This window comes from Propithecus coquereli, unplaced genomic scaffold (assembly GCF_000956105.1).
Source record: "Propithecus coquereli isolate 6110/MARCELLA unplaced genomic scaffold, Pcoq_1.0 Scaffold137, whole genome shotgun sequence".
Classification (NCBI taxonomy): Eukaryota; Metazoa; Chordata; class Mammalia; order Primates; family Indriidae; genus Propithecus; species Propithecus coquereli.
The window spans coordinates 4,707,877-4,725,638 of record NW_012137969.1 but is presented as its reverse complement, the minus strand read 5'-3'; the positions used below and the strand labels follow the sequence as shown (position 1 = coordinate 4,725,638).

At 44.5% G+C, this 17,762-nt stretch overlaps 1 protein-coding gene across 1 annotated transcript in view; it reads left to right on the top strand.

The window, feature by feature from the left end:
* The window catches only part of SDK1 (sidekick cell adhesion molecule 1), a 595,735-nt gene that overhangs the window by 382,802 nt on the left and 195,171 nt on the right, over nucleotides 1-17,762 (top strand). The window contains exons 15-17 of the mRNA XM_012638907.1: nucleotides 11,525-11,672; nucleotides 12,623-12,763; nucleotides 17,338-17,519. Coding sequence (XP_012494361.1) covers nucleotides 11,525-11,672; nucleotides 12,623-12,763; nucleotides 17,338-17,519 — 471 coding nt within the window. The remainder of the gene's footprint in view (nucleotides 1-11,524; nucleotides 11,673-12,622; nucleotides 12,764-17,337; nucleotides 17,520-17,762) is intronic.

Genomic DNA, 17,762 nt, shown 5'->3' with positions numbered 1-17,762 from the left:
TATCTTCACCTTTTCTAAAAATGTGCTAGAAGGAACGACAGATTGGAAGAACATCTCCATGTCTTCTGCGTCTCTTACTGTCTCTCATACATAGCTCCATGCAATAGATAGATGTCTCTGCCACCCAGGGAATGCTTGTCTCTCTTGATGACCTCAGGAGCTTCCTTTGGAAAATCTACATCCAATGCATTTCTTTTTTTGCCTTGGTTGCCAGGAAGCTCAAAGCTAACCTGAATGCCAGACTGAAGTACCTAAGTCATCCCAGGTGCTCAGAACATCGCTTTGTCTTCTTCTCGTTAATGATTTTGGATTTATTCATATTTATATTTATTTTCATTTTATCATCCAATTTTATACATATTTTCTCTTTAGAAGATCTTTAAGCCCTCTTAAAAACCAGGAGAAAGCTCTTTCCATACACACACATACAAACATATAAACACATGCATGTGTCATGTGAATATACTTTAAGGGCAGGCTCATGTGAAACTGGAGCCATCGACCTCTTCACCTTTGTTTTTTTTCCTCCCCATTGACTTGGGGTACAGAGCACAGCAACTTCAGGCAAATTTGCAAATGATGTAGCCTCTGCTGTTTGATAGAGCTGAGACACAGGGAGATACCTGGAAGATGTAAGGTCAATCTGAGAGGCAGAGAAAAACACAGAGAAGTAAATAACAAATCCAGAGCCAAGAGGGGTGTAAGTGGGTCCACGCTCAGTTGCCAGAGAAGTGGCATTGAGAATGGGGATCCTCAACAAAGGGGGGGGTCCCTGCAGGTGGGAGTTGTCCACTGTCTTCAGAGGTGGGCCTGGAATGGAATGGATGCACAGGGTTCAGATGCGCTGGTGCCGGGGCGGGGAGGATGGTGGCCTAGGAGTCCAGAGGCATGAACGCAAGGCAGCAAAATGGGTGGGAGGAAAGTTCCCAGGCAAGTGGATTAGTAAGAGCAGAAAACTCTTTGGGCAGGAGAAGCTGGAGGCTGGAATGGATTGCTTTAAATAAAACCCATTTTCTATACAATAATGTATTTTTAAGAAGTAATACGTGGTCACTGAAGCTAGAGAAATAGTACAAGATGTATAAAGAAAGAGTTTCTTATCTCCCTCCACCATGAGGACTGCTGCTAGCAGCCTGGTGTGTGTCGCTCCACACTGAAAAGGGAGGCCTGTGAGGAACGCAGAGGCCAGACGATGCCAGACCAAAGTCTTACACAACAGGGAGCCACGCAAAGCCGTGAGCAAGGGAATGTGTGTGAAAACAAGTTTTTAGCAAGATTAATGTGCGAGTGGCCCACAGGAAGCTGTTGAGTGAGGTTCAGGAAGTGGAGGAGAGCAGGGGCCTCGGGCCTGGTGCAGGAAGGCCAGTCATTCCTGAATTGCTGATGGAGTTTCCCTGGGCAGGAGAGACCAGTGATGGCTGGGGACCTCGGGCCTGGCCATGCATAGCAGGAGCCCACTGAGGAGCAGTGGTCTGGACAGAGCATCCGTTAGCTTGAGTGGCACATGCTGAGATTGAGACGACGTTTTGGGGTCTGGATTACAATATCCTCTGGGCAGTCTGTCTCCCCTCCAGTGTGGAACATTCCAGTACCCACAGTGTTCTGCTGCTTTTTGTATCCGCCTATCTCTGCTTTCTCTAGCACAGCTGGTTATGTCAGCTGCTGGTCTAAGACTAGCTTTTGGAGAACGTTCTACAAGGCCCAGTGCCTCTCCTGGGAGGAGCACTTTCTTCACAAAGAGAATTCCTAAGCTGTGAGGCTCAGTTCTTTCTCCTACCACAGGTGACTTTTCATGTGCGGAGCCGTCAGCCGTCTTGCACTCTGCTCCCCATGAAAGCCGCTCCGACTGTCACCGCACAATATGTTAAACATCTTCATCCCTGGTTCCTATTATGTACTTAAAAGCTGATGGGCTTTGTGCTGTGTTGCTTGCCAAAATGGCAAAGAGACTTTGTTCTTTATGCTCCAAATCATTTTAATGCTGTCTTTGAAACATGTCTCACATAGGCATTTTCTAATAGTCCCAGAGTTGTTAGGGAGTATTTTATGTTTTAGTTCATTTTTCTTTGGAATTTTGCACATTGAGCCTCACGTTCGTAGCATGTGCTCCTGTTTTAAAATGCATCCAGGGAGATGGTGCCTGTCACAGGTGTTTATGGAGAGAGGACCATGGCTGTGCTGGGGACCACAGGGGCTGAGGTGGAGGGCTTCAGGCTTCACTCCTTGTTAGCGCCCTGCCCTCAGGCAAAATGGGGAGGGGTGGGAGCCCAACATGGGTTCCACATCCTCTGTTGGTCCTCACCGTTTGGAAGGCTCTGCCCAAGCCTATCCCGCAGACCGATGTACTCTCCTACACAGGTATGCCTATTGTGACAGCTCAGTGTAGGATACAGAGTGGTCTTGTAGCTTTCCCTGAGACTGGGCCAGCTTCCTTCCAGAGCGGCCACCAGCTCCACCCTGTAGGCTGCCAGCCCAGGGGAGACGGCCTCCAGCCTGCTGCAGGGTTCACCATGGCAAATCTAAGCTTCTGGGTTTGTCCAATCTCAAAATACCCATCCACTTCCTACACCTTCTTCTCCCTGTTCTATGAAGTCCCTGTCTGGTCTGACCCTTTCTTTCCCAGGCACTCCTAGAGGTGTATAAACTGTCCCTCCTGCGGCCTCGATCTTACCTCCCAAGGTTGCCATGAGCACATCTGTGTCACAACATTCTTTCAATACTGTGTTTGTGCTCACATGGGGATGTGCTTAGTGCCCTCATAGGGTCACAATTGTCCAGAGGACCCCACAGTACTCTTGCTGTGTCTGTTCTACACACGTTGTGTTTATCAGCCCAAGCGTGCAATTCTATAGTGCTGCTAAAATTATATTCCTTTCATTCTTTTAATGGTTTTTTAAAACTAGAATCCCGTAGAAAAATCGTATTTAACCTTTGCAGAACTAGTTATTAACTGTGCTTCTCTTTTAATGCCCAGATGAGCTTAGACTAGACCAAGAGAAGCTTTTCCTTAGACGTGGGTGTGCCTGTCTTTGAGTTCGCTGACCCCAGCCCTGAGCGGGTGAGTGGCTCGGAGTAGGAACTCCTTCTGCAGCCTCACCCTAAGCAGTGTGACTCTGCGAAGGCTGGAATCATTTGTTGTCTGGGCTTTGAAACTGTGTATCTCTGTTCACGTGATGACAGTAATTTAAGGGCACTTTAATGTAGAGGAGCAAACGTTATTCATTCCGCCCAACTAATCTCTATAACTCGTTGAGCTGAACACTAAAATATAGGTTGGAGTCTCCAAAAACTTGAAAATAGTTACGAAAAACACTTAACAACCATGAGAATGGTTTTAAAAAGGCAACTGCAGTTTGGACCTGTGCTTGTTTAATTTCATTATTTTCTCATACTCTTTATTTTCCAAATTTTTGTTAATGAATTTATATTACTTTTTTGTGGTATATATGTATATATACACAAACATATACATATATACAAATTCACATACAAATATACATACATTGTATACATTACATAAAATTTACCATTTTGTATTACTTTTTTTTTTTTTTTAAGAAGATAGGGTCTTGCTCTGTCGCCCAGGCTAGACTGCAGTGGCGCAATGATAGCTCACTGCAGCCTGGAACTCCTGGCCTCGGTGATCCTCCGCTTTGCCTCCATAGTAGCTGGGACTACTGGCGTGTACCACCACGCCCAGCTTGTGTTACTTTTATGGTGGGAAAAAATGTGGCCCGGGAGATAGACACACAGTTCTCAGGAGTAGATCCAGGTTTTATTTGGCTTCTGTAACTTGGGAGTTAAGGTAGTGCAAAACTGGACAGGTCTCTCCTGGCACCATAGGAAGGGCCAGTGCAGCGAGGGGCGGAGAGCTCAAGGCCCCTGTTGGTACTCCTTCTGGAGCTGGTGTGGGCCTCCGGCCAGAAGGGCATTTGGTGGCTACTGTTATAGCCTGTGGAGTCCTAGACCTTTACTTCTGCTCCACCCCAAGGACGTCAGACCCCCAAACACCAAGGGGTTCCATGTGAGCCCATCTGAGCCACTCGTCCTCCAGAGCTTGTCTTGAGGGAAATCGCAGAGGCTTTGACCCCAGGACCCTGACAATGTGTGGCTTCCTCCTGCCCAGCACATGTGTGTGGACTCACACACACAGCCCGTGCTTTTCTCTTGCAAAACACACGGAATCTTCTAGTGCAGCGTTCACTCAGTGCTTCATAGTGCGCTCCTCTCCTGCCTGGCTCTGACTAAGACATTCGCTGATGGGGTTTTCCTGTTTCTTACTGAACCTTTTATTTTAGAACAATTTTAGGTTTACAGATTGTTGTGAAGATACACCTCACACCCAGTTTCTCCTGTTACATGAGCATGGTACTTTTGCCACAGTTAATGAGCCCATATGGACACTTTATTATTAACTGAAGTTCACACTTTCTTCAGATATCCTCAGTCTTCCCCTAATATCTTTTGTTTCTGTTATAGGATCCTATCCAGGATTCCACGTGACATTTATCCTCTCATCTCCTTAGGCTCCTCAGTTTCTCGGACTTTCCTTGCTTTTGATGACCTTGGCAGTTTTGACGAGGACTGGCCAAATATTTTGTGCACTGGTGCTCAATTGAGATTCGTCAGTTGTTTTTCTCAGTTAGACTGGGATGGTGGGGTTTGGGTGCAGGGGAAAGACAAAGAGGGAGGCAGAGAGCCCTTCTCACCACATCACATCAAGGGCGTACACTATCAGTAGGACTTATCACTGCAGATGCTGGACAGACCTTTTAAACATTGGAAAATTTAACTTAATTTGTGCCTGGGGTTAGCCTCTCAGCAGCACCTGTGTTGAGTGTACAGTGTCATCCTAGGAAATGCAGCATATGTGGATTCAGTGTCCAGAAAGACAGCCTGTTATGGTGGACTAGTGTGAAGCCTCCTCTCTCAGTGACATCGCTGGGACCCTGTAGGCACTGCTCCAAGAGAAGAGCTCAGCTTCCTGATCATCCCTGTGACCAAGCCCTTGGCTTCCTGGCATTAAATCCTAGGCAGCCACGAGACATAGAAAAGCACAGTTGAGTTTACTGGGGAGTTTCTACCAAGGAGTGTTAATAACAGGTGGAGAGACCTTGAGTCAAAACAGCAGTGGAATTAGAATTAGAACAATACTACATTCAGACTTTAATTCTTCCACTTAACCCTGTAACATGGGGGAAGTGTCCTTGTTTTAATGAAAGCACGTTCATCCTCATTCATATAAAAAATACAAGGTAAAGCATCCATGAAATCACATTTTTCCCCTATCAAATGGACAATTGAGACAGAAATGCTCAGTCCTAGCAATGTTGTGGCAAAACAGTCACCTTCTAAAACCTTTTTATTGTGATTAATACTAAATAGACACAAAAGTATGGCTTCAGTGACCGGTAACATATTTATTTCATCTATTCTCCACTGTTTTTTTTTTTGTTTTGTTTCATTTTTGCTGGAGTATTTTAAAGGAAATCCCAGAATTTGTCATTCATCCCTAAGTGATCAGTAAGCGGCTCAACAAAAGGAAATCACGCCTAACAAAGTCAATGGTAATCCTTAATACCACCCAATATTAATCCCATATCTAAATTTCCACAATTGTCTAAGAAAATGTCTTTTTGTACTTGATTTTCTTGAATCGGGACCCAAACAAGGTCCATCCTGTTAGGGTGGGAACTTGTAGCTCAGGATGAGAAACAATTCTCGACACAAAGATTAGAATATTTTTAAAGGAAGAATGTTTATTTTACTTCCCAAAGGAAGGGAAGGGTATGGGGTTCGGGGTTTTTATGGGGATTAGGAGAAAGAAAAAGTTATTGCTGCCAGCTGATAGCAGAAAATGGCTGTGAAACAGCTGTTCTGTTTCCACCCTTTTTTTTCTTCTTCTCTCTGAGGCTGCTTATCAGAGTCCTTGGAATGTGGTCTGGGGAGAGCTGGGAAAGCATCAGTAGATAGTTCTTTCTATCTACTCAGTTCTTTTCAAGTGCTGTGAAAAGAAACTCTTGGAAGCAGGTGATTAATCTTAAAGACAACTAGTTGAGCCACTGGTGGTTAATCAAACAAAGGGGCAGTTGTGCTGTGGTCTTTCCTTTCAAAGGGACAATTATGTATTGAGAGTTTTCTCCTTTTTTTCTCTCTGTTAATTTATTAGCAAGGCCATCCTTTCACATTCCTTGTATTGGTTGTTTCGTATCTTCATGTCTCTTAATCAACAAAAGCTCCCACCTGCCTTCCCTACCTCTTCTGCCTCTTGCCTGGGCCGAGGCCATGTCATCTATCCTACAGAATGTCCCATGTCCTGGATTTGGACCATGGAGTTGTTTAATTGGTCCCTGCATCTTCTTTATTGCCTGGAGACTGGATTTGATTTGCATTCAGTTTCTGGTTTTGTGTGTTTCCTTGAAAGTGTGTGTGTGAATATTTCCTGGGTATTGCCAGGCACTTCCTACTATCCAACCCAAGAAGGCACAGGAGGCCTAGCAGCTCCACGTTTGCTGATCTGTGAGTCCAGGTTGTGACCACCTGTAAATTGGGAAAAGTCATTTAAATTTCCATGAGTCTTGGTTTCCTCAAGTGTAAAGAGGTGTGGTAACATCTCCTCCGGAAGAGGGTTCCTGTGGTTATAGATATGAAAGCACTTCCAGATTGCAAACTGCTATACAAATGTTAGGTGTTAATAATAATAATGATCCTTTGGCAATTAAGAATTTTTCCTTCATAAAACATTTTCCTTCCCAGGCACCTTTAATTGAGAAAATGGCAGTGGTCTTTTTTATTGGACAAAGCTTCCAGTACATTTTCAGAGCTTGCAAACCGCCAGCTTTTTAACCAACAGATAGAGCAGAGGAGTGATTAAGTCCTCGTGGATTCTGGGCCTTGACACTGAGAAAGAGTAGTGATGCCCCTCTGTACAACAGAGGTTGTTAAATAGCCCGACTGGGGAAGTCTGAAATTCCTCAGTCTTCTAGATCAGAGATTCCCTAAAGGGGAAGAAAAAAGGTATTGAAACTTTTATAGGATGTTTCCTTTATCAAAGGATTTTCTACATTCCATCCCCCAAGACAAGCATCCTGTGGCACTCTTTTGTGAAGACTGGCTGGGGGAAGGATCTTTTAAAGGGATCTTGCTTATTGATTGTCAGGAACAGACTTGCTATTTAAATTTTAACAGTTCTCAGCAAGCTTGCAATTCTGAGGCTTGTGAACAAGCAAATCCTTCCCAAACCACTTTTCTTTTTTTGGTGCAAATCAGAGTGCCCATGAGATGGATCAGGTTCATTTGTATTAGTTTTCAGTTTAATCTCTCTTCCTGCCAGATCTTTTATCTTCTAGTACGAGAGGAAAAAGAATAAATAAAGAATTCTATAGTTGCAACAGGAGGACTGAGCAGAGCCCGGAGGTCCAGAGGAGATTAATAGGCCCTGTTGTCAAATCAAACTGGGCGGCAGACTCTGCGACTGGGGTTATGGACCTTCAAGAGCTGTTTACACTGTAATGAACACAGGGCCGAGGCTGGAGGGGGCTAGGGCAGGGAGGCAGCATCCCACGGCTCTCTCTGCCCTTTCCTTGTCTGATTAATCGCTTTAGTCACCTGGTCACAACTGTCCTTTTGACTTTGTCTCTTTCCGAAATGAGTGTCGTTCACTGTGTATCTGATCGAGCAGGTGAGTTGTTCACTTACAGACACTGTGAAACCTGAAGGGGAAAATGGGGGTAAGGAGAGTTTTACTGAGCACTGTATGGGTCAGAGTTCCCGCAGGAAACAGGTGACACTCTTGACTTAGAATAATCAAGGAGGAAGTTTTAGAAAGGGAGTGTTTACAGGGGTGTGGGTGGAGGGGAACCACAGTGACCTGGGGCTGGTAGCCTCAGAGCTGGTTCTACCCTTAGGTCAAAGAGACCAGGACAGTTGCAGAACCCCTGAAAGAGAGACTGTATAGAGCTGCCACCTTGAGGAGAGCAGGAACCTTTGGTTGAAGGACACAGGTAGTGCCAGGCAGCCTCCCAGTGAGGAAGGAAGAGCCCTGATTTCATCTCCTCCTGATCTCCCAGTGGAAGCCACGGGGCAGGACCACCCCCCGGCCACTTGCGGGGGGGCGGGGCGGGTTTTGGAGGTTGTTGCTTGGTTTTGTTGGGGTTGGAGGCCCCAGCACAAATTCAGCCAAGTGTCTACCTGGCCAGGCTTCCTGCTGGCTTCACGCTTCCGGCATCCATTACCTCATTTCATACTCAGGTAGTCTTGGGAGTTAGATGTTATCCCCCCCACATTTTTTCATCATTTGTTTGTTAATGGAAAAGGACCCAAACTCTGTAAAATAGTATAAACAGGTTTATTCTGAGCTGAATGTGTGTGACTGGCCCAGAGCACAGGGCCTCAAGAGGTCCTGAGAAAATGTGCCTGTGGTAGCTGGGTTACAGTTTGCTTTTATACATTCATGGGGACAGGAATTATACGTAAGACTGTAAGTCAATTGAGGAGAATGTAGATTGGTTTGGCCAGAAAAGGCGGGACATCTCTAAGCAGGGGCTTATAGGTTACAGGCAGGCTTAAAGATTCTTTGATTTGTAATTGGTTAAAGAAATGAAGCTATGTCTGAAGGCTTGGAATGTTTTACCTTAAGATAAGGATGTCTGTTAATCAGAGACAAACCACCAACGATGTTTAATGAAACTCAAGCAATCTGTTCAGTAAATTGATGGCCTGCAGGTGTGGTTTAAGCTGTGTCTCCTATAGCCTTAGGCCTGTTAATGAGTTACAAAGGTTATCTCCAAATGTCTGACCTCCCTTCTCATGGCCAGCAACTCAGCTTTAGAGTATTGCTGGGGTCCTCTTGGCCAAGAGGAAGTCCATTCAGTCAGCTTAAGATTTTATTTTAGTTCACATTTTAATTTTTAATTGTGGTAACATATAACAAAATTTACCATTGTCACCATTTTTAAGTGTGCAGTTCAGTAGCATTAAGCACATTCACATCGTTGCGCACTCATTACCACCATCCTCTTTAGAACTCTTCATGTTGCAGAATGAAACTCTGCACCGCTAAACAGTAATTCTGTTTCCTGCCCCCAGCCCCTTCTGCTTTCTGTCTCCATGACTTTGACTACTCTAGGTACGTCGTGTAAGGGGAATCATACAATATTTGTCTATCTGTTACTTGTTTATTTCAATGAGTATAATGTTCTCAAGGTTCACCTATGTTGTAGCATGTGTCAGAATTTCCTTCTTTTTAAAAGCTGAAGAGTAGCCACTGTATGGATAGAACACATTTTGTTTATCCTCTCATCCATTGGGAGACACTGGGTTGCTTCCACCCCTTGGCTATTGTGATTAATGCTGCTGTGAACACAGGTGTGCAAATATCTCTTCGAAACTCTGCTTTCAGTTCTTTTAGGTATGTACCCAGAAGTGGGATTGCTGGATGATATGCTAATTCTATTTTAATTTTTTGAGGAGCCACCATACTGTTTTCTGTAGTGGGTGCACCATTTTACATTCTCACTAACTGTACACAAGGGTTCCAGTTTCCCCACATCATCACCAACACCTGTTATCTTCTGTTTGTTTCGTTTCTTTGGTAACAGCCATCCTGATGGGTATGAAACAGTTCATCATTGTGGTTTTGGTTTGTCCCCCATTTTTGCAGAAGAAGCTAGAATAATAGAACAGCTGTAAGTGGAAGAGCTCATAGTAAACCGTGGTTTCCATGCTTTTTTCTACTATGTATCAGTCATCTTCAGAATGAAAACTGCATTTCTATGGAAGCCTGACTCGGCATGAGAGGCCCTGCTTCCTACCAACCAAGTCCAGCTACGCCGATGTTAGGGAGTCTCTTTCATCTTCTGTGTTGGCAAATAGCTCTTTTCTGTAAGGAAGACTGCTTAGAAAACCAGCTCCACATGAGCTGCTTAATGCTAACAGGAGGATCTCAGCTCCCAAAGTGAAAACAGAAGCTGGCATGAGTTTTTCCATAGGTGATTAGGCAGGCACACATTGTGTTTTTAAAGGAAACACACAGAGAGCGGGATCTTCATCAGCTGTCAATTATCCATGTCACTAAAAATCAAAAGCCAAGAACACTGAAATGCCCAGCTGGTGGTGAAGACTGCATTCCCACAAAGCCATTTTTGGAAGCAGCTTTATTTGAAATAATTAAAAAGATTCAATCTTCATGGCCAACTGGCGTCATGTTTCAGAGAAGCTTAACTTTGTGTTAAGGAATCCGGCTAACAAACTCTGAATTAGTGATAGACATCTCTGTGTGAGTCAACAGAAGTTGCCTTTGAGAGTCTCATTTTCATTTTGGAGCGATTTGTGTCTACTGCTTGGTGACCTGTAAGGAACCAGAGTGCATTTCTGGTGAGCTGCCAGGCATAGACTTGTGAATGCCCGTGGTACGACCTTTAGATTTTTGGAGAAACGGCTGTGATTTTATGTGTGGGGTTTACATGCAGCTGATATTGTCTGCAATCTGAGCACAGCCCAACACCACAGTGGAAATCATGTGTCACCTCTTTTTGACCACCTCCAAAGTGAGTGAAAGGGATTTTGAGCACGACTTCAGATGAATGAGAAAGGCAGTTTAATTTCCACAAGAATCATCTCCCCCCTACCCCACCGTGTTTTAGTTCACTAATAACTTGAAAATTCAGTCCCAGGCATCATCGCAATTCAGAATGGGAACCGACAGTGGATACTCGAAGCCATTGCCAGGTCCTGTTCATTCCAGGGCATCACTCTGCAAAATGATCGGGCTGAAAAGCATGTTTAAACTTTGCAAAAATCACACAAAGGTGTAGGATCCCCAGCAGAATCTTCTGAAGCCTTGCAGGCGAGAGCCCATTTGGCTGACGGAGTTGCTCTTGCACACCTGCCGGAAAGCTGTGTGGCAAGATATCCTAAACTAGCTGCGAATTTCATTACATCTCTCTCCAGCCAAAGCCACTCAGGGGTGTGGTGGTGTAATGGGCTGCCACGCAGATGGGCTGCGAAATACACAGCCCATCTGTCTTTATCATGCTCATTTCCTCTTTTATTAAAATGTTAATGAATATAGTTTTTATTTATCATTCAGTGACATGTGCAGCATCCTTTTCTGGGAGACAAATCTGCAATCTGCCTACCCATGTGAGCTGATAGAGAACTTTCTCCCATTACATATTGAACACAGGAATTAGGAACATTTTGATTCCTTTTAAACTGCTACCATATGCAGGTTAAAGGAAAAATCCCTTTACTTGTTGACGGCAGCATGGGGGTAAGCTGATGCCGCTAGGATGCCACTAGATCTGGGGTAGGAAACCCCAAGTTTCATGCCAGGCTCACTAGTTACTGGCCATGAGACTGTGAGCCTCAGTTTCCACAGCCATTAAATGGGGATAACCACTCCCTCTCTTAGAGCTATCTTTGTAAGTAAATGAGCTAATTTGTGGGAATGCATTTGCATTCACTTATTATTATTCAGACATGCACTTATGTAAGTTTGAACTTGTTTTGCTCATTCTTTTAGACTCACCATGGAAAGTGCATCTGTCAAACGTTGGCCCTGAGATGACAGGCGTCACCGTGAGTGGCCTGACTCCAGCTCGCACCTATCAATTCAGGGTGTGCGCAGTGAATCAAGTGGGCAAGGGCCAGTACAGCACAGAGACAAGCAGGTGCGTGAGTGCCTGTCCCTCCGTGTGGGCACGAGGAACAGCTTGGGCTTAAAAGTAACCAACTTGCATCCCTTAGGGATATTGGCAAAAATGGGAGCAGAAAAGAGTGTCACGGAGAGGGAAAGCACAGTCATAAGTTGGATTAGCTGGGTTTTTCTTAACTGTAAGGCAGGTTTTTTGGATTTCTCCTGTGGTGCTCTGGCTGTGCCTACATAAATCGTTCCTGATTGCACAGCCCTCCGTATCAAGGAAATTAAGGGCTTATGTGTTGTCTGTGTCCTTTACTTACCCTGACTGCCAGCAGGGTGGAAGCTGATGCCACTGGCTTGACAAGTAAACACCTAGCAAGGTGTCGTAAGGGAAGCTGAATGGCCCCAGTGTTTCCTCGAAGGTGTTGCGTTCTTGAGTGGTCTTCACGCTCACCCATCCCCGGGAGGGCTGCTTTTGAGGGTCTTTCACATGTGACATGAGAAAATGGCATCATCAGATTGCAGCACACCCTGCCCAACCACCCTGAGCTTTCAGTGGGCTTGAGTTTTAGCATAGCTGAGCCCTAAATGACTTTTTTCGAAACGTGGGAGTTTGATACAAGAAATACTGAAAGAGCTGAAGAAAACAGTTTGGAAGGAATCTCAGATTGTGGGCCTATGAGCTGATGGTCTCAGGCTTGTAATCTTTTTAAAGAGATGGGGCCTGTGGGTTATTCAGACAGAACAAAGTCACCTCCTATGGCTTCCTTGTTGCTTGCTTAACTGATTTCCTATTATGTTGATTTGTTGTAACTATTACACGTGTCCTATCAGTTCGATCAGCTGTGTGTTTTGCTTTTATCATCACCTGATTTTGACTTTCATAAATAGTCAGGCTCAAGATTCAGCAAGATAGAGAATGCAAATGGGCAACCTCTGTTTCTGGCACTCATCTCTCTCCTACCCATCTCTTATTTTTAGGTTGATGTTACCTGAAGAACCACCCAGTGCTCCCCCGAAAAATATAGTGGCCAGTGGCCGTACCAATCAGTCCATCATGGTGCAGTGGCAGCCTCCCCCGGAGACAGAGCACAATGGGGTGCTGCGCGGATATATCCTCAGGCAAGTGGCCTGTGACTGGCTGTTTCTAGACTGTCATTGTAAAAAGTCAAGTGTCTATTTCACCGAGGTTGCAAACTCAGATGTCTGCAGGAGCCAAACAGCAATCAGAGACTTGGGCCAAGGGTGGGACTCTGGGGGTGGCGGGGACAGCTGACGTGGCAGCCTTGCAGACATGCTCTGCGCATCCAGCCGGAAAGCACGCACGCAAAACTGGTGCCAGTGGTTACATTTTGGTATGAGAATGGGGGCGTAATATGGGTTGAGAGGAAGGTATGCTATCCATTGTACGTTCTTTAATTCCATTTAAGTTTTCACCAGGGGTGTGTATTATCAAATATAAAAATTTAAAATTAATAATAATTAATTTGATTTAATTACATAATTTGCATGATGCCAGTGTGTTGTTCAGTATTGTCAGATCTTCTAATATTTGCAGAAAATCCAAAAATTTAGCTTTTTACATGCAACCCCACAATTTTTAGATGTTGGAAATGAAACCAGTATATTTTGAAACATAGAGCAAGCCAGGCGTACACATCCATCCGCAGGCTAGAAGGGTGGCCAGTTTGCTATCTCTGCCTTGTAAGGGACGGTTCGATTCCAAAACTGTGGAGAGAACTATGTCAGAACTGGCTCTGTTCTCGAGAAGAAACCTCCTTTGCCAAAACCACTGCTAATTTAAAAATTGCACTCAAAGTGGTAATTACAGTGGTTTGTTGTCGTAAGTAAAAAGAAAAAGTAAAGCAGTATTAAAGGATAATTATTAAATCTCTTCTCATAGACTGCACTGCTGTGGATGTATTTGTTAATTTTATCAGCCTTATTGGGACAAGAACTATAGGTATCTGTCATTCCCTCCCTCCAGATGCCTGCCCTGAGCTCATTCTGAGTGTGTGACCAGTAAATACTTGGTTAACAAAGGTCTTAAGTGGATAAATTTAATTTCTTAGATAAATGTAAGAAACTGTGAAAGTGTTGCTTCTTTAACTCCACTATCTTTGTATATGAAGGACAACTCATTCCCAGGAAAGATGTGTATAATCATCAGTTAATACATGTTTCTCTGTGTGCGTGTGATATTTGCCTGGCAAAACCAGTTCACTGCTGTGCCCCAGGTTTTCCTCAGATGTACGGACTGTCCTCTAAGTGTAAGCCAGATTGTCACCTACCTGAAGTGTCTCAAATGGGCCATCCCGGTCCACAAAGGGCCAGAATCAGTACTTGTGGCCCCTCTGTCTCTTGCCCCAGCCGTCCTTCCCCGTTTCAAAGAGGGGGAGGAGGATACTCATTCTGTCCCCTTGGGTGGGGCCGTGGGCTCTGCTCTCCGTTGATGCTCCTGGGGCAACCCTAACTGCCCGCGCTGCCTCTCCTCCAGAAGACAGCCCAGCGCTTCCTTCTGCTGGCCCCTTGCCCTTCCTCTGCACCCTTCAACTAATGAGAATAATTGGCTGCCCTCTCCAGCCAGCCCTCAGACACTCACCTTCCCAGCTGCCTCTGCCTCTTCTCAGCGCTTGGAGGAAAAGTTTCCTTAGGCTAAAGCTGTCAAGTAAGGACTTTAAAAGTCATCCCACAGAACCAGGCTCGGGGCACAGAATTTAATAATAAAATCTCTCTGATGTTATGAGGCCACATCGGGGACTGCACATTTCTCTATTTTGTGGGATTAGTACTGTTAAAAGGATTTTCCATGATGGAGTCAGAGAGTTGAGTGCTGGAGATGAGGACATCTGTATTTGTAGGGGCTTAAATCAAGAAAGCCTTAATATGAGGGTGCACCACCCTAGGCCTGTGAATATCAAAGTTTTCAGAAATTAAAGACCCATGCCAAAATGAATTTGCTTGGAAACATTTCCGAATAATCCTCCGGTCTGCAAATCAGCTCTCTGTTTGCAAGTGTGTATCCTCCAGGGCACAGTCTCTGTGTCAGATCCAAGGCACAATGCATGCAAGAGCAAGTGGAAATAAATCACTCCCGTGGCTCTGGCCATAAGAAGTAGTTAGGATGTGTGTGTAGTAAAATATTTATAATAATAGGCAGGGTATTTCTTGGAGAGGAGCATAGGGGTTATGTCCTTTAAAAACATTCTCCTGTTTGTTTCTGTGTAAAAAATCATCTTGTTCTGACAGAGACTGTCTCCTGGGCAACATATCCTACCAGAAAGCGGAGGATGCCCTGCACTTCCATTATTAATTGTGACCTTATTGGACATCCTTTGAATATTACAAAAGCACCCAGAGCCTCTCTGGTCAGAATGGCCAACATGCCCATTCTGGAAGGGAGCACAGCCTATTTTTAAGATGCGAATTCTGCAGTTTGTTTTTCAATATGGTATAAAGAGTGGCCTGGGAGAAGATGGGTGCTCACACAGGCCTAGTTTCTTACAACTCACAGTTGTCTCTTACATAATTCTTAGTAGAAGAGCAGTGTTTTCCGGAAAAAAAAAAAATTTAGGGGGTGCTTTATACTTTCACATCCATTGTTTCATTTGATTCTTATAACAACTGTATGAAATGCTGTTATAATTTCCATTTTAGAGAGGTAGAAACCAAGCCTCAGAGAAGTTTAAAATTTGCCCGTGACCCTCCAGCTCATAAATGGCTGAGCAAGGACCTCAACCGGAATCTTCTGATGCTAATTCCTTTGCTTTCCCCTGGAACACGTATTGTGTAGTGAAGGCCGTGCTTATCACACCATATTGATTATAGAGGGTCCTTGGTAGCATTCACGTGCCCAGTGACTCTGTCGTATGGTGTGGGTATAGAGCCAAATTTACCTTTTTCCAAATGGCTATCTAATTATCTCAATGACATTTATTGTAAAAGTTCATCTTTTGTAGATGTTGGATTTAAATGGAAATACGTATTACATGGGTTAATCCATGCCAAGCCGTCTCCCTGTGGCCTGCTGCCTTAAGAGCCATCATGCTCTATAAGGGAAGTGAACACCACTGAGGTTTGCACCTGCACTTGCTTGGAGCAGGTAGTTCAGTGAAGGAGTGCCCATTCATCAGGTGTCAGAAGTTGGCAGGATACGAAGCAGAAACGGAGTCTGGTAACTTTCATTTTTGCCCATCACAGAATAACACTCTCTGTCCCCTGCGCCACCCACTGGGCAAGCGGAGGGGCCGCCTGCTCCTTTCAGGCAAGAGGCAGGGGGAGGCCTGCGCCTTCTTGGTATTCAAGTGCTGTCCTCCCTTGATCATTTGTGTTTCCCATGAAACAGGCCGTACCAAGCGCAAATGGTCTGTAACAAGAGGAGCCGAAAGAAGACTCTCAGAAAATCCTGATTTTTGTGAAGAAACTTTTACTGCCATTTCTCTATTTCCTTATTCCATTTTCAGCCATCATTCTCTTTGGCAAGTTGTTTTATATGTAGGGGCCTGAGTTTCTGGGGTTTTGCTTTTCTGTGATAATGCCAGCCTTACCAATACCCTGGCCCATGTGCACTTATCCTTCCCCTTCCTGCGCTGTGGGATGATGCCGGTAACTGACATGGGATCTGTCGATCCACAGAGTTCAAAGCTCAGCCTTGTGGAGGGACTGGAACGTCTCGACACGTGGTGAAAAGTTAAGGGATCCGGTGCTGCCACTCTGGCTTTGGACCCCTGTCAATCTTCCCCCCTTTCTACTTAGCATACAAAGCCACGTTTCCTGAGACAAGACCATGACTGAGATATAAATTAGATGCTTTGGGAAGCTGCAGGATGACCAGGCAGTTGCTCTTACTGTCTGTGTCCCTGGCCTTACCCAGGGGGACTGATCCAGAAAAGCTCAGTAAATTAACTGAGTCAGTTCAGTGCATTAACTTCTATAAACTGAATTATGGAAAAACATTTGCTAATCAAAATAGTACTATAAAAGTCCTTTCATGGTAGAAATAGCGATTTCCCAATTTATACATTTTTCTAAGTCCAGAGTTGTGTATGTCACCTTTTTAATAAACACAACTTTAAATTTCTGCCTTTAGTACACTAAAGAGCATGCTAGCCAAGCACTCACAGAGGTCCCCGAAAAAGCAATCTGTCATACTTAGCATTGGACTAGTATTTTAGAAGTTTTAACACCTTTTCAAAGCCACTTATCCTAGTTCTGGGATACATTTGGACACATCTGTAATTCCTAGATGGAAACAGCACCAGGCGCTCAGGCCACGGAGACCAAGAGGCCACGTGCTGCCTGCTTCTCTATTTCTCCCCACGTTTCAGAGTCATGAGAGGAAAGTATTTCTCAAACTGATTTATAGCAGCTCCCCAGTGGAAATCATATCTGGATTTTTCGGTACTAAGTCACTGTATTTCCTAGAGAAGTCACACTTAAAAAGCTATAATTTTTTCTTAACTGTATCGTAGTTGAAATGTCAGTTCTATTTTGCCCAGAGCTTATGATCACTGTGAGACTAGATTATACTTTTTTAAATCATTGAATTAGAAAATGGTGTTATCTGGGACTGACCTCTCACTCTGCTCTTGTTTATATACTTCCATTTTCCACTAACCATGCAGAATAACCATAGGTAAACCCAATTCCTTGTTCCAGTTAATTCTCTTCTGTGTCGGGCTTCCTTTCTGATGCAGGTACCGCCTGGCCGGCCTACCTGGAGAGTATCAGCAGAGGAACATCACCAGCCCGGAGGTGAACTACTGCCTGGTGACAGACCTGATTATCTGGACACAGTATGAAATACAGGTGGCAGCTTACAACGGGGCTGGCCTGGGCGTCTTTAGCAGGGCAGTGACCGAGTACACCTTACAAGGAGGTAAGCGTGCTCTCCAAATTAATGAAGTTGTAGAGTCTTTGTTGGGGAGCAGGGTTTGCAAAGTTTGATTGGAGTGTGTTAGAAATAAAAATAGAGAATTCAATCCTGTAGGGAGCATTCAGAAGAAAATCCACCACATGTTTAATTTAATCTCTCTGCCTCTCCCTAAACTAAAGCAATACTGTAAAAGGGAAACAAATAATAGTATTCCAACTGCTTTCTTCAGCTAGTAAGGGCAGGAAG